The 26,898-nt window shown below is 41.9% G+C and overlaps 1 protein-coding gene across 3 annotated transcripts in view; it reads left to right on the top strand.

Annotated features, from left to right (window-relative positions):
* Window positions 1-26,898, top strand: part of Gpm6b (glycoprotein M6B) — a 151,328-nt gene that overhangs the window by 77,889 nt on the left and 46,541 nt on the right. Inside the window, exon 1 of one of the 3 annotated variants that reach the window (XM_036175249.1) lies at window positions 19,618-19,683. The exons of the other annotated variants lie outside the window; for them this stretch is intronic. Coding sequence (XP_036031142.1) covers window position 19,683 — 1 coding nt within the window. The 5' untranslated portion in view covers window positions 19,618-19,682. Of the gene's footprint in view, window positions 1-19,617; window positions 19,684-26,898 lie in introns of those variants that run through there. 3 annotated transcript variants of the gene reach the window in all.

Here is a 26,898-nt window from a genome sequence, read left to right as displayed (position 1 = left end):
ATGGCCCTCCTGAGATGCATAGTATGATGATGATGCCCAGGCTGGCTGCCACTGCCCCCCCCTCCAAGACTTTGAATAGGAAGGCTCTTCATTGTCTGGCTTCTCTCTCCTTCATCACCTTTGGTCAGCTTGACTAAAATATTAGAATCCATTGGGAGCTCCTTTTTAGAAGCATGTAAATAATTAGAAGATGTTTGCAGAGAAAGCCACAAAGACTTGGAGGAGAGCCAGTTTGGGGAAAAGACAAAAACTGCAATTATTCCACCATAAGCAGAGATGGCTGAAAGATGATTTAAGAAACTGGACAGGTAACAAGGAGGAAAATGGTGGTTAACTATTAACAACCAGAGATCACCACAAGGATTCCAGTGTAGCAAATGAGCACTGTCTATGGGTTTCTTTGAGTAACAGGAGCTGCAAAGAGCCCTGGTGTCCATCTTGTTGCAGCCTCTCATTTGCTAGAACCCACCACCACATGGTCACCAAAGAATTGTGGCTTAACATTGTGCACTGAGCCACCTCAGTTGGAGGCTGTACTATATGTATAAAGATTTGGAGGTTGCTCCTGATTTGGGAGTAATTTAAAATAGAGGCCATCCCCTGGGAAGCTGCTTGCTCTTGGCTTTGGTCACACGGGTTATACTGATGGGTTGGATGCCAAACTCATCAAGTTGAATACTTAGAATTTGTATACTTGATTGTGAGCCTCCTATTTAATTATTACTAGCATTTTGGACAATGAATGCATCCATTACAAGTCAGGGTCAAGGGCTGGGGAAATGGCTCAGTGTGTAGATAAGCATAAGAATCTGAGTTCGAATCCCCAGCACAAATGTAAACCACCAGGCATTGCTGTGCTTGCCTGTAACCCTAGTATTTTCTTTCTGTATAGTCTATTAAGCCTTGGTGATTTCGGAGAACTAGGTATTGGAAATAGCTGCACCAATACGGAATCCCTAGAAAAATGCTTGCTCTAGAGAGAAAGTGCCTGTTAAGGAATTTGTGTATTTAAACCCGTACTTCCAAACCAAAAGCCATCTATTCTGTATCCTGCTTTCTCACTGAGCTGGTACACTCTTTCATGAAAATCCCTGAAGCTAGCATCAGCCCTGCTCCCTTTTGGCCCTTTGTAGTGCTGAAGAATGAAAGAATGGGGTCATTTTTTTCCCTCTCAAGCAGCAGCTTGCGATAAATAGTAATTTTGTTAGGAGACAGTTTTGTCATGCCAGGCACATTTCCTTGCGGTAGCCAGGAGAGAGCTGCAGTTCAGTTCAAATGGTGTGAAGTGGTTCAAGGCAAGCAGCTGGGAAATCAGAGCCAATCCCACGGAGCTATGGTTTGCCCAAAGCCACATCCGCTTCCTGCCTTGGGTGGTATACATTCAAACTAGCTGGCTGGCTAACCTGAAGAGCCCTCATCTTGCTAGACAGTGCAGGGAAGATTTGGCATGGTGGAGCCATCTCTAAAGGGGAGTGTATGTTGGGAATGGATCTCTCTCTCTCTCTCTCTCTCTCTCTCTCTCTCTCTCTCTCTCTCTCTCTCTCTCTCTCTCTGTGTGTGTGTGTGTGTGTGTGTGTCTGTCTGTCTGTCTGTCTGTCTGTCTGTCTCCTTTACATAAGAGAATTTAGGTGATGAGCCTCTTCTCGAAGGGTCAATGACATTCTCCCCCTCGTCACCAAACCCCTTATCAAACTACTTCAGGTTCCCTGATTGTGTGGACATGGTTGATGCTGAGGATTGGCGTTCCTTCCTAGACTCTGGAACTTTGCCATGGGTAGGCAGAGGGTGCCTGTGAGCCCAGCCTGCCTCTTGAATGGGCTTCTCTGGCTAGAACTTCAACACGGGAGACGAGCTTTCATTGCTGGGGCCGGAACGTGCCCAGTGTCAGCTCTCCTGGAAGGGAGAGAGCAGAAGAAAGTCTGCACGTGGATCCTCCTAGGCTCTGCGCTGTTTTTCCCCCTTAGGCTCTGCTGGTGCGCGCTTATGCTTTTGCTGTATTAAGCACTGCCTGGATGTTCAAGGCGCTGAGTGCTGTGAGGTCTTCTATGGAATCTTTGAGCATAGAGTAGTCTTGAGGACAAGTATAGAAAACAGTGTTTTGGCTTTTTCCTAGTACAAACATGGTCAAATGGTACTACGTGTGCTGTGGGAGGGACTAGAACAAGGTGTGGGAGGACAGGTCCCTTTGGATCAAAGTCGTAAATTCACCAACTCTTTGATCCAGGAATCCCACTTTAGGATCTGTTCTGTACCCATCCCTGTACCATGCGATGCACATAAAAGTTGAAGTGGTGATCTCCATTCCCAAACTGTAAGAACAAAATACCAGAATTCTTTATGTCCTGTGTGAAGCTAGTAGAATTTTGAAAGGTACAGCTTCAGGGGACTTGGGGGGGGGATAAGAAAATAAAAAGCAAGATCCACAGCAACGCAGGGCACACCCAGAATCCCTGGACTGAGGAGAATGATGCAGGATGCTTGCTGTCAGTTTGAGGCTACATAGCAAGACTTTTGTCTCAAAAAACAAAAACCCAACCAAACAACAAAAACAAAAATCAAATTAAGATACTGAATAAAAAATCTAGTTTCTGATTTTGTGCATGCAAATGACTTTTTTTCTTTTTGAGACAGGAGCTCACTATATAGCTCTGTTATCCTCCTGCCTCAACCTCACAAGTGCTGGGATCACAGGTGTATCCCACCACAGAAAGCTTTCACTGTATCCTTTATTAATACCGTTTTGTCAGTTGTGTCAATTAGAGCAATTATAAAGAATAAATTAAAATGCTTCAATGTAGATGACAGATCAACATCAAACTAGAATTCCTGGAGATAAGTGTGCATTCGTTTGGTTTGGTGATACACACCTTTAGTCCCAGCATTTAGGAGGCAGAGGCAAGTGCATTTTGTGAACTCAAAGCCAGTCCGGTCTATCTAGTGAGTGGCTATATCGCAGACACTGTCTCAAAAAAAGGGCGGCAGTATACATTCTCTGAACTGTTACCTTTGCTTGTACCAATTACAGCACATGATTCAGGGACCTGTTTTCATAAATAAAATTTTGTTCAAACACAATCATGACCGCTCTTTACAAATTGCTCATGGCTACTTTTGTACTAGAATTAATGGTAGAAATAAGAAGTTGTAACAAAGGTCATCAAAATCTAAAACATTTACTATCTGGTTTGGGGGTTTTGTTTCATTTTGTTTTGTTTTTTATAAGAAGTTGTACATGTGCTCCATTATTAACTAAAGTATTATTGGATGTGTGATTGTGTGTGTTGTTGTTGTTGTTGTTGTTGTTGTTTTCAAGACAGGGTTTCTCTATATAGCCCTGGCTGTCCCAGAACTCACTCTGTAGACTAGGCTGGCCTCCAACTCAGAAATCCTCCTGCCTCTGCATCCCAAGTGCTAGGATTAAAGGCATGTTCCACTACTGCCCAGTGTGTTATTGTATTTTTCAAGTTTTTTATTTTAATCTTAAGGACATTTCATTACACTTTTGATTGTTTCTTTTTTTGCCTTTTTTATTTTATAATTTAATTTAATTTTACATATCAGCCACAGATTCCCCTGTCCTCCCTTCTCCCATCCCTCCTCCCCCCAACTCACTCCCCATTCCTAATTCCTCCAGGGCAAGGACTCCCCTGGGAATTCAGCTTAGCATGGTAGATTCAGTTGAGACAGGTCCAGTCCCCTCCTCCCTGCACCAAGGCTGAGCAAAGTGTCTCAGCATAGGCCCCAGGCTCCAATCAGCCAGCTCATGCACTAAGGACAGGTCCAGGTCCTACTGCCTGGGGGCCTCCCAAACAATTCAAGCTAATCAACTGTCTCACTTATCCAGAGGGCCTGATCCAGTTGGGGGCTCCACAGCTTTTGGTTCATAATTCATGTGTTTCCATTAGTTTGCCTATTTGTCCCTGTGCTTTTTCCAATTGTGGTCTCAACAATTCTCGCTCTTACAATCCCTCCTCTTTCTCACCAATTGGACTCCTGGAGCTCCACCTGGGGCCTGGCTGTGGATCTCTGCATCTGCTTCCATCAGTCATTGGATGAGAGTTCTACCACGACAGTTAGGGTGTTTGGCCATCTGATCACCAGAGTAGGTCAGTTCGGGCTTTCTCTCGACCATTGCCAGTAGTCTATTGTGGAGGTATCTTTGTGGATTTCTGGGAACCTCTCTAGCACTTTGCTTCTTCCCATTCCCATGGGGTCTTCATTTATCATGGTCTCTCTTTCCTTGATTCAGCTGGGATCTCCTGCTCCCTTAAGCTCTCTTTCCCTCGACCCTTGCTCTTCAGTACCACTGTGTGCACATGAAATTCAGAGGACAGGTTGTGGGACTTAGTCCTTTCTTGCCATCTTGTGGGTCCTGGGGATTAAACTCAGGTCATCAGGCTTGATAGCAACTTGTCTTTACCCACTGAGCCATCTCACAGGCCTATTATTTTTCAGTCATATGTGTGTGTTCAGGGAGTTTGAAGTGGGAAATGGAGTATAACCCTCAAGACCCACCCTTCTGTCACTGTTTCCTTCAGCTGGACTTCACCTACTACAGGCTCTACAACCTCCCAAAAGAGCACTACCAGCTGGGGACCAATTATTCAAAGTCTTGGGCATTTTGCATTCAACTCAGAACAACCAGGGTATTGATGACTTTGCGACTTCTATGCAAGGGGAATTGCTAACTTTATTGTCTTAACATTATGATGACTTTTAGGAGAATACAAAATAATTGATTACATTTAGCTTTAAGCTGATTATACTCAATTGTTACAGCATGCATTTGTTTATATTTACAGTGCACACATGAATACATCAGCTTCCAGGCAATGACCGTGAGCTCCAAATAACTGATAGTGTACAGCAATACTTGATTATGACCAAATAAATGGGGCAGGAGATTGGCAGTGCTACAAGAGTTCTCAGAACACTGGAGTTGTATAGAAAGGGCTTGCAGACATCCAGACAGCTCTGTCCCTTATAATCTTTCTAATCAGCCCTCTTTTGTCTAGTTCTGTTACAACATGTTCCAAGAAATGATCATTTCATTACCACACCAGCTCTGTACCATTTCCTCTACATCTGTTTATTTACTTCACTTTGTTTGTTTGAGACAGGGTGTTGCTATATAACCTGGATGTCCTGTTTCTTGTTTAATGTAGTCCAGAATGGCCCCAAACTCACAACAAGTACCCTGCTGAAATTATAGGTGTGCACCACTACACTTGCGTGTGTATGCCTGTGCATGTGCGTGTTTGAAATGGGATCTTATGTAGTCTAGTTTGGCCTATCATCTTCCCTCTGCCTCCCTAGTGCTGGGATTACAGGCATGAACCACCATGCCCAGACTTCCCTTTATATTCTTCTGCCTTTCAACATATTAAAAAAATTATTTATCATTATTGGATTTGGAGGTTAGAGGACAACTTTAAGGAGCCGATTCTCTCCTTCCACCTTGTTTTGTTTGTTTGTTTGTTTGTTTGTTTGTTTGGGCATTGTTTTGTTTTTCAATGCAGGGTCTCTCTTGTTTCTGCCTCATTATATTCCCTAGCCAGTCTGTGAGCTTCCAGTTGAGTCTCTCTTCTCTGCCTCCCGTTCTGCCTTAGGAGTTCCAGGATTACTGAGTTGTGCCTCTAACCCTGGCTTTTTCTAATGGTTCTGGGCTTGAATTCTGATAGTAAAGGTGCACCTCAAGCTCTTATACCTACCAAGCCATCTTGCCAGACCCACACCTTATGTTCTGAGACAGGGTTTCTTACTGAAACTGGAGCTCATCTGTTGGCTAGATTAGCTGGCCAGCAAGCCTCAGGGATCCTCCTGACTCTGCCTCCACACCATGGGGATTACAGGCCTATACCTGCCGGGCCAGGCTTTTCACATGGGTACTGGGGTCTGACCTTACTGGCGTCTTCATGCTTGTACTACAAGCGCTTTACCCAGTGAGCCAGCTCTCCTGCACCTCTGAACTTTTCTGTTATGTTTCTGTAGTCCTGACATTCTCTTTCAAACTATTTCCAGATAAGGGAGTGTCCTTTGTAAGGCCCATTTAAATAGTGATCATAAGACTATGCTTTCCAAGCCCCTCTCCATTCAGGATAGCCTCCACAATCAGAGAGATGAGGTCCCAAGGTGGAATTATGTGAAGGTGTTTTGGGTGTATGGGAGCTGGTTGAGTGACATTTGTATAAGCAACAGAAGAAGTTAGAAACACAGGAAATGTGTTTGAAGTTCTTGATTACTTTTGCAGTTCTGTCTTCCCTGATATCTTTGTAATGGCCATTGAATATTCATGTAGTTCTAGGCTTAGATATAGCAAAAAATGTAGGTGTTTCTTTTCTACTTCACCTTTGATGTCCTGAAACAAAGGAGGTTAAAAAGTGACAGTGAAGGCTGGGGGTGTAGCTCAGTGGTGCTGTGTTTGCCTAGCATGTACAAGGCTCTGGGTTCTATCCCCGGTACCATTTTATAATGGAGTGATAGAAAATGTTAATGAACAAATAATACTTAAAGCACTGTTTTAGTAAAGTTACTTGTAAAAGGAACCTTGATAAACAGTGAACGTTAAAGCCATCATTTGGAAGGCCCTTTTGGCTTTACTACAAAGTCCAATATTGGGAATTACTCATTTGGCTTGATCTATAGGGGCCATTTTCTAATGCAGTCGCATTAATCTCCTTAAAGCTGAGTAACTAGTGGCTTAACAAACACATTTCCTGTGAAGAGATGGCTATGTGGAGGGCCTGAGTAATGCTGAGGAGGGGGCTGAATAAAACCATAATTCATATATCCAATCTATGTAAAATGAAATGTAAATGGGATTAGTACTGAGTTAGAATTTAGATAGGGACATTTATACATTTCTTTGAGAAATAATACACTGGAATCCATAAAGACCAGAGATCCTTATTTGTTGAAAGAAGATTTTGAGAAACAAAGTCATTGGCAAATAATACTTTGTGATTTCTGAAAATTTAATTGTATTAAGTTAATGTATGGTTGATGATCATTATGTTTTGAAAAATTACCTTCTCCTCAATTTTCCTCTCATTTTTAGCATTATTGCAGATTGAATCCAAGGCATTGTACAGGAGAAGCAAGAGCTTGAGCACCAAACTACATCCTCTGCCCTTTTAAAAGTTGGCATGGCATGGGCCACTTAAGACACTGTCTCAAAAAAAGTGATTGAATGCTAATGACTTAAATAATACATTTGTAACTATTGGGCACCTGCAATCTAAGTGACAGGTAAAAATAAGATTGGCACTTTCAACTTTTGCAGGAAAAAGTAAGCTCTACCTTCTGTATGTATTGGAAGCATTTGGACTGTTGGAAGAAGTGGGGTGGAAGGTTATTTCTTTCCAATGAACAAAAATTCTGTGAGATGGAACTTGGCAATTTTTCCTAAATAAATAGAGTTGGAAGCCTTTTGGGTGCTCAGATTTCTATTGTAAAAAAGAGACTCTCCTGGAAAATAGTAGGAGACACTTGAGTAAATGGAGGCAGGCTTGATTCCAGCTCTCACTCTCTTGGTTTTGCTTCATGTTAAAAACAATGGAAAAACTTATATGGACAAGTAAGATGGCCTAGTGGGTAAAGGTGCTTGCCACTGACCACCTAATTTTGATCCCTGGGACCAACATGGTAGAAGGTGAGAACTGACCCCCATGAATGCACATGTACACACACACACACACACACACACACACACACACACACACACTTTAGATACAACACCAAAAATATAAGGAACAAAGGGGAAAATAGGTAAATTGATGTTTTTAACTAAATTTAAATTTTTGTGTTGCAAAAGATGCTACCAGAAAAATAGAAATGCAATCTACAGAATGAAAGAAAATATTTAAAAGAGAGTGTAGAGCTTGGCATGATGGCACATGCCTTTAGTGCCAACACTCAGGAAACAGAGGCAAGTAGATCTCTGTGAGGTCAAACCAGCGTGGTCTACATTGTGAGACCCTGTCTCAATAGATAGAATCTAAGAGACTTGTATCAAGAATGTATAAAAAGTGCTCACAATTGGCAATTCAGAATGAAAGTAAAAGATTTAATCAAACATTCCTTAAAAAAAAAATACCCAGAGAAGTGCATGGAAACATGTCCTTTGGGACCTACAAAACAAAATCACAATGAAATACCATATCATACCTGCCAGAGTCAAACAGACAGAAAAAGTGTTGATGGGGTGTGGAATATTCAAAACTCTCACACTAGTGGTGGAAATGGAAAAATGTGTAGCCTAGCCATTTTGGAGAACAGCCTGGCAGACTCTCAAATGGCTAAACATAGAGTTCCCTTATGGCCCAGAAAGTCATCCCACTTCTAGGTATATACAACAAAGAGAATTGAAAACTCGGTTCACATAAAGGTTTGTCTGTAATGTTCATATTGATGATAGCCCAAAAGCCAAAACTCAAATGAAGGAACAAAATTTGTTACACACTGCAATAGAATGTGACTCAGTAATCAAAAGAAACATGTTAAGTGTGGATGACCTTTAGAAATCATTATGCTAAGTGAAAACAGGCCTGTAGTTAAAGATTACATATTGAGATTGGAGAGATGGCTCAGCAGTTAAGAGCACTGGCTGCTCTTCCAGAGGACCTAGGTTCAATTCCTGATACCCACACGAAAGCTCACAACTATCTAGAACTCTAGTCTGAGGGGATCTGCCACCCTCTTCTGGCTTCTGTAGGCATTGCATGAATGTGATACATTTACATACATGTTGGGCAAAACACAGTTAAAAAATAAAAACACATGTTTTTTAATTACATGTTAAGTGTCCAGAAAAGGCAACTTTATAAAGAAAGTATGTTATTTCTTTGTGTCATGGTTAGCAGGAAGGGTAGGAAGTAAATGCTTGGTGGGATTAGGCATTCTTTTAGGGGAAACAAAAACATTCAAAATCAGATCGTGGTAATAATTGCAATAAGCAGAAAGGTGGGAATATGTTCAAAACAGTTTGTGCAATTAGGTGAATTATAAGGTATGTCTGTAATACGTTAGAAAAGCTGTATTTGGTTGGTTTTGTTTAAAAATGGGCTCTGGCTCTAATCATACATCATAACCAGCAAAAAAAAAAAAAAAATAGGTTGGGTAAATGTTAATAACACATGATTTTGTGCTGTGCCCACTGAGTCATATTTTAATCCAGGAATAATGAATCCCTAATTATTGCTATTGTGCAGCTGAGGCTGATGTGTTTGGATAGATCTTTTTGACCACGGAAATTGTTGTTCTTTAATCAGGTCAATAAAACAATTGATGCTGGCAGATGGATGTGTCTCCTGTTCCACAGTGAGGTCATGTGGGGCCCCCTGGGCTTCACAAACCATAGGTGGAAAATGAAAGCTACTTAGCAGCATTTCTATGTATTGAGCTCTAGGGATACAATGCATTAGATGCATAAATTTTCACTGCACTGTTTGCCAAATCCCTTCTGGTAATGAAATGCTACTTGCTTAACATTATTTGTTTTTGTTTCAGCTTTGTGTGTGTGTGTGTGTGTGTGTGTGTGTGTGTGTGTGTGTGTGTGTTAGAGACAGACAGAGAGTGAGCAGGTGGAGGCTGAAGGACACACTTGGGTGTCATTTGGCATCTACCTCATTTGAGATGGTCTCTCATTGGCCTAGAACTCATGAATTAGGCTACACTGGATGGCCAGTAGGTCCAAGGATCCTGTCTCTATCTCCCCAGTGTTGGAATTAAGAAATAAACACCACCACACCTGTCTTTTTTTATGTGAGTGCCAGAGATTAACCTCAGGTCCTTATGCTTGCAAAGCAAACACTTTATCAATTGAGCTACTCCCACCCAGCCCGCTTTTTATTTGTTTTGAGATGGGGTAAAGAAGTTCTTGTTATGTTACCCAGGCTGTTATTGAACTGGATTCAAGTGATCCTCCTGCCTCAGCCTCCCAAGTATCTGCAACTATAGGTACATGCCTGGATACTTAACAGTTCCTGGGTAGAGATGATACTTTGTGGTTATTTTGTTACTTAAGGTAGAGAAATTACACCATAATTTTAAAATCAATGAGCATAAGTAATGCCCTAGGTCAGTTTCTATGACATGGGACCAGAGGAGAAAAAACATAGAAATCTTTATGAACTGCAAGACTTGACATACATGGATGATCTGGAAGAAAATATAAGGTATTATAATGAGATACACTGGGGGAACATAAATGGTGAGAACCAAATCATGGTTTTGTGCACACCATGACCCTTGAGTTGTACCTTGAAAATGAAGATATATATCAAGTTGGAAGGCAAGGAAGAGTGGGGAGAAAACTAGTCCAAGAAACAGAGGCAAGAAGATGCACAAAGGTTAACTGTGAGAAGCCTAGAAGTAGAGCAAGAGAGACCCTTGATTTGGCAGATGGGAGGGTAATTCATGTGGGTCACTGATACACAACTGGGCTAGTGGGGAATATTTTCATTGCAGATGAAGGGAAAGACTCCATGAAAACTTTCATTTTGGAGAAAAAAGTTTGGTTTTTTGTTTCAGGTGGGAAATTGTGGAGGTTGCAACTGGCCACTGCTAATGATGCAAGTCTGAGGTCAGAGAAGGTTAAAGAAAGGGTAAAGAGGGATTTTGAACTATTGATCTGCTGGCCCACATCTGTTTAGTAACTAACGTGAATGAGTAGCAAGCATGCATGCATAGTATAGAGAGGGACTTTGTCTACCATGAATGGTTGTTCCAAACTATATGTTATGTGGTGATATGGGAATGTATTGCTATAACCACTATGCAGATGCAGAACTGCATCCATGGAAGTAGAAGTTAGCTAACTTCCCAATGTGGCTTAGCTAGTACATGGCAGAGCTGTGATTCTAAAGTGTTGGGGATAAAGATACCTTTGATGAAGAGAGCATTGGGGTTGGGGTATATGGGGTTGGGGTATATGGGAGAGTACATCTGATGGGGCTGGGGATCACGAAGAGAAATGTAATCCCAGCACTAAAGAGGTACAAGCAAAGGAGAGCTTTATAAATATAAGGCCAGCCTGATCTACATAACTAGCTACAGGCCAACTAGGACTACGTAGCAAAACTGTCTCAAAATCCTCAAATGGGGACCAACAAGATGACTCAGCAGGTGAAGGTGCTTGCCACCAAGCCGGCCCACCTGAATTCAATCCCTGGGACCCACATGACAGAAAGAGAGAACCAATTCCCACAAGATGTTGACCTACATGAGTGCACTGTGTTATGCATCCACACACATACCTAAATAAATAGAAGTTCTAAAAATTCTTTTTTACCAAAATTAACAAATAACAAAAAGAGGGAAATGTAGGGCTGGGGAGATGGTTTAGCAGTTAAGAGCACTTGGTTGCTCTTGCAGAGGACCCACATGGCAGCTTACAATTGTCTGTAACTCCAGCTCCAGGAGATCTAACGCCCTCTTCTGACCTCTGCAGGTACCAGGCATGTATGTGGTGCACGTATATACATGCAGACAAGACACTTGTACACATACAATGAATCTTTAAAAATATTTAAAGGAATTCAATTTTGCATACTTTGAGTTTAGAAGGATGTAATATATTTAAATGGAAGTATGTATATAAGTATATGCAAGTGTGTACAGCATGTTTCCATGATTTTATGTACATAGGGACACATGTGCATTCACATATATATTTTATATTGATGCATATATTATGCCTATATATGTGATGTGTGCATGCATATGTAATGAAAGTGCCAACATATATGTACACATATAATTTCATTTATATATTTACTTATTTTGTTGAAAATAGATTCTTCTCTCATACAATACATCCTGACCACAGTTTACCCTCTCCCCACTCCTCCCAGAGCTCCCCATCTCCCTGCTCCCCCAGATCTGCCCCCTCTGTTTCCCTTCAGAAAAAAAAGCAGACCTCCAAGAGACAATGACCAAACACAAAATATTTTAAATCCTTCTAAATTTAACATATTCTAAGTTGAATTTATCTTCCCTGTCTTAATCAGACTCTATTTCTTTCCATTCACAAGTAAACTGATGTGTACATGTGGATGTGTGTACATATACATACATATATGTGGCTGTTTGGTAAATAAAAAAATGGGGTTAGAAAAGAAATCTTGTCCTCAAATCTGGAATGGAAGCTTTGGTGCCAGGAGGAATCATTTGACTCTATAAGAAAAAAGTGATTTTGTGTGTTTCACATATCCATAGATGGACCCTAGGGAAAATAAAGGGGGTAGTACAACCAGGGAAGACAGCCATGGGTAGGGAGAGCAGAATTGCCTCTCCACGGGTAACTAGCTGCTCCAGGCAGAGCTCAGCTGGAAGTAGGAGCCCAAGAGCCATCATCTGAATGTTTGTCAATGTTTTTTCAATGTTTGAGTTGGCTCTGTTTTGCACAAAGCAACAGATGGAGACCACTGACATTCTCTCATAGAAGGAGAGGGAGAGGAAGGTCGGTAGACTCTCAGCTGAGATTTGTCTATCCCTCCTGCACTTCCCAGCCATTAGTGTGAGATTCTGCCCTAAATACATGGAGCATCCTGGTCTCTGGACATGTTAGAGCATATAGATGTACCCGACCTATTCAGCTATGGGGAAGTCTCCATGTTCAATTGAACATTTCTGATGGAGCAGCTGCTTTGAGGCCACCAACATTCCTGTAAGTAACCCCTCACCCATGCTCTGTAAAGTGTGCCTGATAAATTCAGTGCTTCCCCAAGTTGGACTGTGATGGAATCGTACTTTGGGTAGCTGAGGCCCTGGAACCTATGTGAAGGAAGCCACCTTTTAAGGACTCCCTAATGGTTGTGAGCTGCCATAAAGGCTCAGAGGCCTTTACAGAATTTATTCTGAGCCAGATAAATCTCCATTTTTCCTTTTAATTTGAGAATCAGTCCTTGAGAGAATTAGTATTTCATGACATGGACCATGAATCATTTATTTTGCTAGTCCTAGAAATTTACTTGATTGACTTGATTGTGTGTGTGTATGGGGAAGAGGGACATGTATATACACACATGTGGGGAGGTGTTCATGCACAATGCAGAAGCTAGAGGAGGAAGTCAGGTGTCCTGCTCAATCACTCTTTGTGGTATTCCTTTAAAGCAAGGTCTCTCACTGAACCTGAAGCCCCAGCGATCCTGCTGTCTCCACCCCACCATACTACTGGTGTTACAGCCTTCCCTGACTTTTTTTTTGCATGGGTTCTGCCATCTGAACTCAGGTCCTCATGCTTGAGCAGCAAACCCTCTGGCTCCCTGAGTCATCTCTCCGGCTCCTCAAATGACATTCTTGTGACCTTTCAAATGAGTTAGGCCTGTTGTGTTTTGGGAGTCTCCTTAGGTGAAAGCAAGCATGAAATGTTTGCTGGCATTCCACAGACAAACCCCAGGCTAATACAGCCATGTTGCTTTCTGTTACATTTTCCCCTCATTATTCATGGAGGTGGAAAACAGGTAAACAAATGTGACAAGGGTGTCCCCTCGGAGCATTTCTTCTTTTGTCAATTTCTCTCGGCAGAGGATGCCGTTCATGCTCTGTAACAGGATTATGAAGGGATTGTAGGTTTATAATTATTATTTTTTAATCAAAGAATTGAATTGCAATTTAATGACAAGTGGGAGGCCGTTTATCACCCAGTGGCCGAATAAATACCTTCTAATAAGTTCCTAAGCCATTTTGAGAGGAGATTTGCTTGAAGAAAATTGAAAAACATACAAACTGCTTTGAGGGAGTGCAGATCATTGAATTTTAGACACTGTTGCTAAGAGCTGCTTGGTGGTTCCCCTCCCCCAGGCAAGCCCCTGGTTTTTAAAAAGCAGAAGCTTAAAAGCCTCTTTTGTGTGTGGGGGGGGGGGTGGGGGTGGGGGGATATGCTAATTGGTGGCACATTTCCCATCACAGTCTTTTTTAGTCCTGTCATTGCTGAGATATGAATGATGATAGAGAAGAGGGCAGCATCCCGAGGGTTCGGAGGCTCCTTATTGTACCAGGAGAAAGAGGATGAATCGGGTAGCAGCTCCAGTCACCCGGGAAACCCCTCAGGTCTGCAGGCTGCCCAGCACCGGGTGGGTTTTCATGAGTATGTTTGGCCCTCCCTCCTCAGATGCTGTTATCTTAGCTCCATGGCATCATCCTCTAGGGGACTGTCCAACCTCCTTCAAGAGAGACTTTGTTCTTCAAATTAATAAACAAGCCACGATGGGGGGATGGGAGAGAGACTGGGGTCAAGCTTCCACGTCCAAGACAAGGCATCGCCAAGGGGGGAAAAAAGAGAAAGAAATCAGTGTTTTGAAACGGCACCACCAACCTAATGATACCATGGCAGCAACTTAGGCCTTCAAAGCCTTGGCTTGTCGTGGCTTAATAGTGTGAGCTATATTTATTTTCATTGTAAATTTACCCAGTCAGTTTTCTCACCAGATAACCATATATGTAGCTCAGTTTTTATATTTGATACTTTCACTTTTATTTACTTATTTCGACATAGAGTCCAGCTATATAGCATTGCCTGGCATGGAAGTCACTATGTAGATCAAGCTGGCTTCAAATTCATGGGAAATCCTCCTGCCTCTGCCTCTCCAGTGCTGGGGATTACTGGTAAGTCCCACCACACCTGGCTTAGATTTTTATTTTTATAAGGCATATTTCACCAGGATTTCTGCAAAGTGAGACAACAGTACTGCATGTGGCGATTCCCCTATTCCACAATAGAAAACAAACATGTTTTCCCTCCTCCTCAGAGTAGCTGATTTTTATCCATGAAAGTGTACTAAATTAATTCCTTGTAGGGACATTTTAGCTGGGCTACTTTTCAAATATGTGGACTTTTTTATAACTGAAGAATAATGTATTCATTAGCAAGCAGCCATTAAGACCAGAAAAAGTGCTTCTAAATTGGGTTGGGGATTTAGCTCAGTGGTAGAGCGTTTGCCTAGCAAGCGCAAGGCTCTGGGTTCGATCCTCAGCTCAAAAAAAAAAAAAAAAAGACTGGCAAAAGTGCTTCTAAATTAAAATTTCACATTATTCATTAGAGGCTGTTTATGTATTTGTCGTGTGTACTTGTGGCATAGTCTATGTAGGTCACAAGTGTTAGCTGAATTCTAGCTTTGTTTTGGTTAATATTGATGGCAGTATGCTTTATGTGTGCAACAAAAAAAATATAGGCTTATAGTCTTTATTGCAGTAGTTGCTAATGTTATTATTCTTTTAAAAATGAGGGCTGGAGAGATGGCTCAGCTATTAAAAGCATGTTCTGTTGTTCTTTAAGAGGACCCGTTTGGTTTCCAGCACTCATGTTGGGTGGGCCATAGCTACCTATACCTCCAGCTCCAGGTAATTTGATGCCCTCTTCTGAGCTCCATGAGCACTTGCAATCACATGTTCACAGGCACAATGCACACACACACACACACACACACACACACACACACACACACACAGAGTAATAATAATTTTTAAAGTAAAGCACTTGACTGCATCTTTTGGTTCCTTGGGTTATACAGTCTAAAGAGTTAAAAGCATGAAAACTGTGCACTGTGGAAATGGGAAGTTGCAGTCACAGGCTATACAATGTTGTTTTGATTAAAGGGCCACATGAATGACAGTGGTCCCATAAGATTACATTACATAGTGGCAGTTTCATTTTTTACTTTTTAGAAGTACACTTGATCTCACAACAAAGGAATTGCTTAGTCATTCATTTCTTGGAACATAACCCTTCTTTGAGCAACATACAACTGCATTTGTGTCCACAAAATTCCATAGGTAGTAATAAAGATCAGAGGTTGTTCACTTTACCCCACTTCACCCTACAAAGAATGAGCTCACTTAAGTGTGCAGGTGTTAACTGGCTGAGATTATAGGTTTTGTTTTTTTCTGTAAATTAAGTCTGGAGTCTTCTGTTTGGTGGTCTGATTACTTGCATAGTAAGCATACTTTAGCATTTAGAATCATAGCCTGTGAATAGCAACCATTTTTCCAGATGGTTGATATTGTAGAAGGTCAAGGATATCAAAATGAAAAAGCATATCAGTCACCTGTTAGTGATTCAAAGCACCACTAGCCAGTGGATGCATGCCCAAGCCTTAGCTCACACCCATCAATTAGCATTGTGTGTGTGTGAGAGGGAGGTGGAGGGGGAGAGATAGAATTAGAGGGAGAGATATCTATGGTGGTGTAAGGGACAAATTTAAGAGTCACATCAATCTAAGTTGCACCTTGTATTTGGTTCTGAGTCAGTTTTGGCATAGCACTATGCTGCTGCTCTATTCAGATCACAGGAGCTTGGGGGTAACAGCCAGGCATGGTGGTGGAGGATATAATCCCAGTGCTCAGATGGCAGAGGTAAGAGGGATTCCTTCAAAGTCAAGGTCATCCTGGTCCTTAAAACACATCCCAGTGGCTAGGGCTCTGTAGAGAGACAGACCTGTCTCAAAAAAAAAAAAAAAAAAAAAAAAAAAGGCCAGGTGGCGGTGGCACACTCCTTTAATCCCAGCACTTGGGAGGCAGAGCCAGGTGGATCTCTAAGTTCGAGGCCAGCCTGGGCTACCAAGTGAATTCCAGGAAAGGCGCAAAGCTACACAGAGAAACCCTGTGTCGAAAAAAAAAAAAATAATGCAATGTGAAATCATGAGCACTTACTTCTATGGAATCATTTCTGAATTTCCCCTATGAAATGTATTAAGTATGAAGGTAATAGGCTTGAAAGGCATCTAATTTCTTTTTAATATTTTTGCCAGCACTAGTAAAAATTAGTGGAAAAAAGCTACATTTTTACAGCTAATAATAAATGTATTACATAATTCATGTGTTGACTGATCTGTCCTTACATGTGAACATGAATTACCCAGAGCTTCCATCTGTGAAAGTGGCAAAGAGGGTATACATTAAGTCCTCTAAATAACATTCTTGATTAACACAAACCAGTTGCTGGATATCTACTTAGGGGTAAAACTAGTTAAAGATGCTTAAATCATCAGAGCAACTGCCTTTAATCCTGGGCCTTAAGAGGCTGGGAGGCAGGGGGAGTGTCACAAAATTGAAGACAGCTTTGCCATATAGTGAAACTATGCCTCACAAAATCAAAACAAAACAAAGAAGAAAGTAAACATCTTAAATTTTCTAAACATATTGGAACTTCATTTTCTAGCACAGTGTCATGCTTCTCTGTCAATCCTTAGGATCAAGTGCTTAAAAAGAAAAAAATGGCTTCAAACTCATATTTGGGTCAGGGATTTGAAGAATTATTCTAAATCAAGGACTTGCTTTTTGTTCCGTTAGCCCAAATATCAATGAGTGTTTCTTCTCAGCTGTATAGTTATAGCAGCTTAGCTTCTTTGAGCACTTTATCATTTTAAGTGCTTAGAGATACTTCATATTCTCCTAAAGCAGCCATCCTCAGCTATAAGCATGTTAACCCTTGTGTGCTGCAGTAAAGCTATTAGCCTTTCTAATCATTTGTTATACAGAAAGGCATGCAAATGTGCCTACTGACCTTTTCTTAAATGTATACATTCCTTCTGCTCATATGCCACTGAATCTGCCTTGCACTTGGCTTTGTTTTTCCTGAGTGGGTGGAAATAAGTGGGCTCTCAGCTTGGAGCTGAGATTTGTCCACAATCCAAGTTTGTCCCCCGAGAGTGGGTGGAGCAGGTGACCATTATCCATCCATTATGTTCTGGCGGAGGCAGGTTGACAAGCTTGGTCCTACAGCTTACTGCCTTTGTTAAAAAGCATTTCACACCCAGCTCTGGTCCCACCTATTCATCATAAGAGCTACTTCTCATGGAGGGTTCCTAGGTCTCCTGGAAAGCCTGTAGCATACATTCTATGGCATGATTTATCAGAGTTTTATTTTAAAAATAAATTGGCCATCTTTAGTGGTGCATACCTTTAATCTCAGCACTCAGTAGGCAAAGGAAAGTAGATCTCTGTGAGTTTGAAGCCAGCTGGTCAACAGAGTGAGTTCTAGGATAGCCAGGGCTATCCAGTGAGACCCTGTCTTGAAAAATACAAAACAAAACAAACAAAGATTATCAAGTATTGATTTCCAAAAGTTTATGCTGTCTTTTCTGCTATGCTCTGCTTTGGCTCAAAAGGGTTTTATTTTTGAAAAGTATTTTGCAGATGCCACCAACAGCAAACTGCTTTCCCCTAAACATTTGATGGAATTTTGCCAAATGCTTTGAAGTCCACACAGACATTAGCATCTGCCTGATCCTATTGTTATAAATTTAGATGTTGACAGCTTACTAGATTAAGCCTCACAGGTAGGGCTAACTGCAAAATTTTCAGAGCTCAGTGCAAACTGAAAATGTGGTCTGCTTGTTCAAAGTGCAGGGAAAGGGGTTGGTAATGGTAGCTCAATTAGAAGACTGATTGGCATGTACAAGGCCCTAGGTTCAATCCCCAACATTGCATAAATTATGTGTGGTTGTACATACCTGCAATCCCAGCATACCAGGGTGGAATACATAAGACCCTGTCTCTAAAGTGGGGATCTCAAGACCTTGATGTCAAAGGTTCATTTTGAGATAAGGATGAGATACATGTTGCATGCCCCTGAAGGTAGCTCTGTTTGTGTGATCTCTGACATGAAGAAAGTCAATTGTGTTTGAAAAAAAAATTAAAACTAGAGGCAAATCTAATTTTATCTCAGATATTCAAGTGCCACCCCCCAACTTCCAGAAACAAATTCCATTTATCTGTTAAAGGGTATTACCCTTTGAGGCATGCTTTCTTTAAGCTTGTTGCTATATTCATCTCAGCCCCACTTATTTATTTATGAGGTATTATATCCTTAGGCACCCTCTTCAGATAGGCCACCTTGGGTATGGTCATGGGTGGTCTAGGGCAGGTCGAGACTGGGGACAGAAGTGCCCCTAGAAATCCAATCAAGCTAGACAAAGCACAGAAGTAAAGCCAGGCATAGTGGCTTATGCCTGGAATCTCAATACTCACTCAGAAGGCTGAGGCAGAATGATTGCTGAGTTCCATGTCAGGCCAGACTACAGAGTGAAAGCCTGTCTCAAAAAAATAACCCTAAACTCAAAAGTATGTGGGAGGCCCTCAAGGACAAGGAAAGATCTAGTAGGCTATGCAATCACCCACTAGTCAGTCCTTCCTCTGCTTCACTCTTCCATGGGACTGTGTGGCAGTAGTGGGAGCATTAAAACCTTCCAAAATAGAAATAGCATTTTGTCAGTACTATGTAGGAGGCATGTTGAGGCTTTGCAACATCTTGCTATGTTAACAATAGCCCAGTGGAGGATGTTCCTGCATGAGTTCTTCCCATAGCTGATGAATTCAAGGCTCATGCAAGGTCAGGTGACGTCACCAGGCTGGTCATGGGAGAGCTGGCTAGAATAGATGGTGGGCAAGGATGTGGCCATGAGATCCTCATTCTGTCAGGGAGGTACATAGTGCTGAGTTCTACAGAGTGGGGGAGGCAGATAGAGTGCTCTAGATTACCACATTTAGGGGAGAAAGTAGTGTAAGAGAGTTTTCTTGTTTTTTTTTCTTTTCTGTTTTTCTTCCAGTCTGCAGTTAAGGATGACCTTGAATTTCTGCTCTTTCTGCCTCCACCTCCCAAGTGCTAAGATTACAGGTGTGGTGCACTGCCATCGCTACTTTATGAGGTCCTGGGGATTGAACTCAGGGCTTCATCTGTGCTAAGTAAGTACCCTATTAACTGAGCTATGTTTTCTACCCAAGAGATCTGTGTTAAGAAAATTATCTGAACTGTTGAAGCTAAATAGTTCATGATGTTGAACATCATTTTTGCAAGGGCCCTTGTTTAGCTTTGTGTCTTTCCATCCTAACTGCCAGATTCCTGAGTTCCCAGCATTAGCATCTGAGAGCCAAGGCTCTGCTCAAACTCTGGCCTTAGCCCAAGTCCCTTTGGTTCCCTCTGCTCTTGGTGTCTCTGTCCAAGGAAGATGGCAACACCTGCTCTTAATTTATTGTGCTACAGGCAAAAAAAAAAGAAGGAAGGAAGAAAGAAAGGAAGGAAGGAAGGAAGGAAGGAAGGAAGGAAGGAAGGAAGGAAGGAAAGAAAGAAAGAAAGAAAGAAAGAAAGAAAGAAAGAAAGAAAGAAAGAAAGAAAGAAAGAAAAAGAAAGAAAAGAGAGAAACACCAAACATGGGTCAGGTTCCCTCCACAATGCTGGTACAGAGGACACCTGCAGTCCTTGTCCCTGAGTGCAGGCCTGTGTCACACATCTCACAGGTGGGCAGCTGTGGGGTCCTGTTGAGCCCAATCACTCTAGGTTGCACATGTAGCCAGAAACCTCATCTGGCCAAATGTCCATGGTGCATTTGTAAAGGTTAGCCAAATACAATTGATGCTTTCTATCTCCCAGATGAGTATGAAATGAGAACTGTTTTGAGTGGGTCTAAATGGATCTGACACTCCAAGAGGAATGTGGTGGTGGGGTCTGTGTGCCTGTCTGAGAAAGCACCTTTCCCTAGAGGCCCAATAGAAACTCATTCATCCTTATATTGACTTGATTTGAGGGAAATGTGTGTTTGAAAGGAGTCACATCATCTTTATTCTTACCCTGTCAGGCATATCCCATAATATTTCAGCTTGTGTGATATTTTACCGTCCAAATGTCTTGTGATTTAACTTCAAATTGTCTCTCTTTGACAAAGCTAGCCAAAGATACAGAGACATATACACCTGATTTAGGTGGCCTTCCTTAGGGGTACCCCACTGAATGTTGGGTTGCTCCAAGTGATCATTTCCAACCCAAGTGGAAAGCAGGTAAATGTGTATAGTGTATAGCTGCCTTCTAGTGGACAGAGCTGGCAGTTTTCAGTGAGAGAGAGGAAGGGTTAAAGTGACTGCTGCAATTGCAGAGGGGGAGGTCACCCAGGAAGCTACCTAAAGGAGAAGGGCTTGGGCTTGTGCCCTTGGGGAACTGGAAAGGCTATCTGGGGTGGAGTTTTGACAGATGATTTGAGACAATGGCTTAGTAGAGCACCCCTTCCCCCCCCCCCCCCGCTATAAAGTTGAGCAGCTCACTCATGGTAGAACACTGTACCCTCTGAGATTTCTGGGGTTATAAGAAGGAGTCACAACAGAGTCATGACTGGAATTCTAAGAGCTGCAGTCAAGACCTAACAAAGGTCTACCCCTTGTTTATACCGATCTGGTACATGTGGCATGGATGTGCTTGCTAATCAGCAGACTTCAGGAAGAGCTTGGTGGTGTACCAGTCTTAATGAGAAAACCCCAAATCCCTGGGGAATGTGATAACAAATCAAGAAGCACCTCCTCATTAGAGCAGCTATCTGTCTCCTGATGTATGCCTTGTGTACACAGCAGAATTTTTCCTTTATCGAAGTCATTAGAAAGCGGGGCTGGGGAGATGGCTCAGCAGTTCACAGCATTTAACTACTCTTGTAGAGGACCTGGGTTCAGTTCCCTGAACTCACCTGAACTCACATGGTGACTCACAACCATTTGTAACTCCAGTTCCAGGGGATTGGATGCCTTCTTCTGACCTCTGTAGGCATGCATGTGGTGCATATACATATACATAGGCAAAACACTCACAGGAATGCCTTTTTAAAATAAATTTAAAAAATTGAAAGAAATAAAAACAGGGACTATGAATGTATTTTAGTAGTGTTTGCCTACTATACACAAAGCCCCAAATTCTCTGGAAACTGGATGTGGTAGTGCACACCTACAATCCCAATACTCAGGAGGTGGAGGCAGTATCAGGAGTTCAAAGTTATCCTTGGCTGTATAGCAAGTTTAAGGCAAACTTTGGTTATAAGAAACCCTGTCTCAAAAGTAATAATTAAAAAAAAACATCTGGCTCTCATTTTTTTCTTCATTTTTTGTTAGGTTTGACTGTCTTGCAGGGATCCATTTCCCAGTATAATGACATAGTAAGGGTATTCTCTCTCTCTCTCTCTCTCTCTCTCTCTCTCTCTCTCTCTCTCTCTCTCTCCCTCCCTCCCTCCCTCCCTCCCTCCCTCCCTCCCTCCCTCCTTGGGCCTCTGATATATTGAAAATTTAAGGTCTATTAATATCCACAAGTAATCTAGACTCAAGCCATGACATCATCTTTCCACTATGTCATCTATTGGGACTGGTTATCCCTCATAAGACTGACATGGATGCTATCTGGTAATGAATGTACCCTTCTCCACGCAGTACAGGCTGCACCACCAACCAGCCAGTCACAACCACCTCTTTTGAGTGTTCTGAGTCTTGGAATTAGATAGAAATCCGTTTTACTCTATTTTCTCTGTCCTTCCTTCCATGTTAGAAGGAGAGCTGTCCCCACTTGCCCCTCTGTAGCTGGTGCCCACTCTCCTGTCCTTTGGATTCATTGTTGCTTATCCACTTCCACTTACATCTTAATCTCTTCCAACCTCAGCTGCTTTTGCAGGAGCCAACATTTGATGGACTTGCTCTTGGCCATGAGTTTCTCCTTTATCTGCTACATCTTTCCCCCTGCCTTCTCTGAGTACATTTCTTTAGAACATGGCCCACACTTTCTCTCTCCTCCTCACTTCCCAGTCCTCCAGTGATCCTTCTAAAAACTCGTTTCCATTCTAGTCTCTGTGATGCCACTGGCAAGGAAATTGGAATTTTCCGTTTCAGTGGTCTTTGCCACATCCTCCCCGTCTGACTGCTTTGACTGTGTCATGTCCCCCCACTCCCCCCACTTCTCAAAATTCTCTCCTCTGGGACAGGCCTCTGTCCTGGATCTTCTCCAGTAGCCTTGGCCTCCTTTGAGAGTACTTCCCCCGAGGCCTCCTGAATTTTGGTGGTGCTTGCACGGTGTTCTCCTTTACACCTTCTGCTTTGGCATCACACCCACTCCCATGATAATTTGTTCTTCCCTGCTGCTAGCACCCAATTCTTCATTTCCAAATTCTGCCTAGACTGAGCAGTTTTACAGGCATTGCTCACATGGCTTCCAAACGTGATTGTCTTTCTCAGTCTCTCTCACCTGGTGGGAGTTGAGTCATACGTTGTCCCCCAGGTGCCAATATAGTAAAGTCCCAGTACCTGTGAAGGTACTATTATTGGGAAATAATCTTTGTAGATATAATGAAGTGGGTGTGCAGCCATAGTTGATTGAGGTAGGCCTGAGTCTGATGTCACACACACACACACACACACACACACACACACACACCCCTTTATGACACACACACAGAAAACCATATGGTGACATGGGTAGAGGTTGGAGCATAGTTTCCAGCCAATAAAAGGACAGTGAGGACCACTGATGACTTCTGGAAGCTGGCAGAGGTGAGAAAGAATCTGTCTCATGGTCCCTTCAGAGAAAACACAGCCCTTTCCTCACCTTGGCTTTGCACTTTTAGCTTCCATAACTGTGAGAGAATAATTTCTGTTGTTCAGTGCTATCAAGTTTATGCTTCTTTGTCACAGTGGCTTTAGGAAATCAATATATCCCCTGCTCTCCTTATGTTCCCTGTGGCCTCAACACTGACTCCCCCATCTCTTTGTCTTGATGCTCAGTTGGTCCTTTCTGTCCTAGCTAGTTATAGAGCCTCTATCTTTTCCCTGTTGGTCATAGTTGCCCTGACTCTGGTCTCCTATCAAATTCCCCTCTCTGTACTCTTCCCAAAGTAGCTGATTGTGTCTCAACTGCCTACATGCTTGCTGCATGTTCGAATGCCCTCGGGGAGATTTTAAAGATCTAATGACACCACACCACACAGGCTGACTAACCAGTCACAATCTTTGGGGGTAGGGTGTATTGTTAAACCCTCCCAGGTGACTCCAGAGTCCAGCCAGGCTTTAGAGCCATTGGTTAAAAAGAGAATTTTATAGTACCATAGAAAACTCGATCAAAGGCAATGGTTCTCATCTGGGAGTTGACTTTACTCCCTCAGAAATGTACACCTAGTGAGTGGATGCCAGGAACATTCTCAAACACCCACTATGTTCAGGACATCACCTCAGTATAGAGACCCCAAGCTAAGTGTACCTTCTACTGACACTGAGCAACCTTGATATGAGAAAGAGGAAGGAAGCCACAATACTGACATTGACTCTGAGATAGATGTGGCCCATTCTACTTAAGAAAATTCACATGCCACCCCGTGCCACAGTGCCTCCTGTGCTGAGCCCGTTCCTCAGCTGGGAATGTGAAAACTGCCCAGGTTGCACCTGTCACCACCATGTCTGTGCATGCCAACCTTAGTCTTACTCTCTGAATATTTGGTTATGTGAAGTCTTTTGGTGTTGCTGTTGGGACAGAGGAGCTGGGCACACCTCAAGCTGACTGTTGTCAAATTCAAACTCAACAATTGCTGTTTTGGCAGCTCCTGAATCTTCTAATGAGGTTACTGCCTGACACTAAGCAAACAGCTGAAGAGGCTGGAAAGTAAGGGGAAAACTCCTCTTCTTCCCATAGTCGTGGACATTAGCTGAGGATCTACCCAAGAACAATCTCTGCCATTAAAGAGAACTACTATGGATGGTGGCTCACCCTTACAAAGACCCATCATTTATTTTTTGTAGTATTAATAATGGCCTCTTGTATACTAGGCAAGCACTCTACTACTGAACTACATCTTCAACTCAAACTTCACAATTTTAAAGTTATTTTATTTTATTTTATTTTATGTATACGGGTGTTTTGCCTGCATGCATGTCTTTGTACCATATGCATTCCTAGTACCCTCAGAGGGCAGAAGATCATGTCAGATCCCCTGGAACTGGAGTTACAGATGGTTCTGAGCTGCCATGTAGGTGTTGGGAATCAAACTCAGGTCCTCTGGAAGAACAGCCAGTGCTCTTAACTACTGAGTCATCTCTCCAGTCCCTAGCTCACAATTTCTAACAAGTGTTCATAAATATCATCTGATTTGACCTATGCTTTCAACTCACTATAAGGTGTAATTTCCTGTAAAGTATAGCAGATATACAGACAATATGGAGGAAAGACTTCAGGGGGGAAAATAATAATAAGTAATGAATCCAAAGGCATCTTCCAAAACTCACATTACATGAAAAATTAGAAATTCAATTATTTTACTTATAATTTAATTATTTTGTGTGCAAAAGTCACATGTGCTACAGCACACACGAGGTCAGAGTACAACTTTCTCTCTTTTCACCAAGACCCAACTCAGATTGTCAGGGTTGGCAGTGAGTGCTCTTATCCACTGAACTAGGGCACTAGCCCTCTTTTGATTTTGTGTGTGTGTGTGTGTGTGTGTGTGTGTGTGTGTGTGTGTGTGTGTATCACACTTCAAGCCTCTTGAAATCCTTCTGGCTAAAAAAAATTACAAATTGAATTATCACGAAATACAAAGGCCTTACCAAATTGGTAAGTTTTGATACAATCTAGTTGTAGCTAAAAACCAATACTTAACAATCATATTCTTAGTGTCTAGCACTATTCTGTTCTTCTAGTTTGTGTTTCTTATATTTATGCAGCATTTCCTTTGTGAGACAGTGAGGAAGGATTATGGCAGAGTATATTTCTTGTAATTTAAATGTTCTATGAGCCAAAAAGGCTTGTAGAGGAATTAGAATGAATTGAAAAAAATCTCTTCCTAGTGTTTGTTGACTCCAGCCATTTTGAGCCTTGCTCCTCAAAATTAAAAAATAAACCTAAAATATAATTCTAGAAAGTTGGGGAAAGGAGGCAATTGGCAAAATTGTTCTATGGCCATGAGGTTAGGCTAGGCAGATCACTGTGCAACTTGATGAATTTTCAGGTGAACAACCATTGTCACATATCATAGAAAGGTGACTCAGCTACTGGGGTGCACTAGATGCTTAAGGAATTCTCCTCTGCTCTTCTGATATCACTGGCAGGAAGGAGTGCTATGGTTAAGCAAGTTCTCTGTGGCCCATTAGCCCATGGATCACCCAGAGAGACATCATGGCTTGCTCATGGCAGTACTTGTAGACATTAGCACTTGGGAGACTCTTCCAAGGACATGCATGTTTACTGAACTCACTGTGATGCTCCAGCAGATGTACAGGGGGACGAGATAAGCTCTGTGAAACTGCACTTCTTTTAGACAGTACCAGCAATTTCATAAGGTTCAATCTAGTGCATCCATTTTCTGTCAACATCTCTTATTCCTGCATCAGCTTTCAGAGGTATCTCTGGTGTCTTACATCACAGGGCTCAAAGGAATATTTTCAGCTTAGGGAGCCATTTTGTATCCTGTTCATTCTACATATTCAGCTTTTCTGGCCGAAAAATATATGGATGCATACCTCAAAAGTATTTTAAACATGAATTCTGTTTTGTTCTTCTTGACAGGCTCTCTGTTGCGTCTTTCTCTGTTGCTTCTTTCTATTTCTGAATCAGATTGCTTATCATAAATATCTGTGAGATTTTTGAAGCTGCTTATGACCTGGTACAATGACAGTTTCCAGTAGTGTTGTCATAAATCATGGTCCTAACAAAAGTAAAGTTGTAAATAAGGTAAAAATAATAAATTGCTTATTTACCTGTAGAAATGCAGAAATGAACATTTTGCCCAATTGTTTTGATTTGTCACTACATTATAGAACAACAGCTGCCTCTTACATAAATATCAGTCTGAAGGAAGAGCCAAGGAAATCAGGCTCCTCTGATAGTTCTAAAATTAAATGACTTTTTTAGACACTTTATAAAAAAAACCACTGACATAGTTAATCACAATTATACTTTTAATTTTCAATTGCGTTCATCTATTTCACTCTGCATACTACACAAACACGTGTGTGTGTGTGTGTGTGTGTGTGTGTGTGTGTGTGTGTCATGATATGTGTGTAAAGGTTAGAGGATAACTGGATGTTGGTTCTCTCCTCCTATCATGTGAGTCCTAAGGACCAAGCTCAAGAAATGCTTAGCAGCAAGAACAATCTTACCAACCCACAAGGAAAACT

Source organism: Onychomys torridus, chromosome X, assembly GCF_903995425.1.
Source record: "Onychomys torridus chromosome X, mOncTor1.1, whole genome shotgun sequence".
Taxonomy (NCBI): domain Eukaryota; kingdom Metazoa; phylum Chordata; class Mammalia; order Rodentia; family Cricetidae; genus Onychomys; species Onychomys torridus.
Note: the sequence above shows the minus strand (reverse complement) of the source record. Positions and strands in the feature narration are given on the sequence as shown.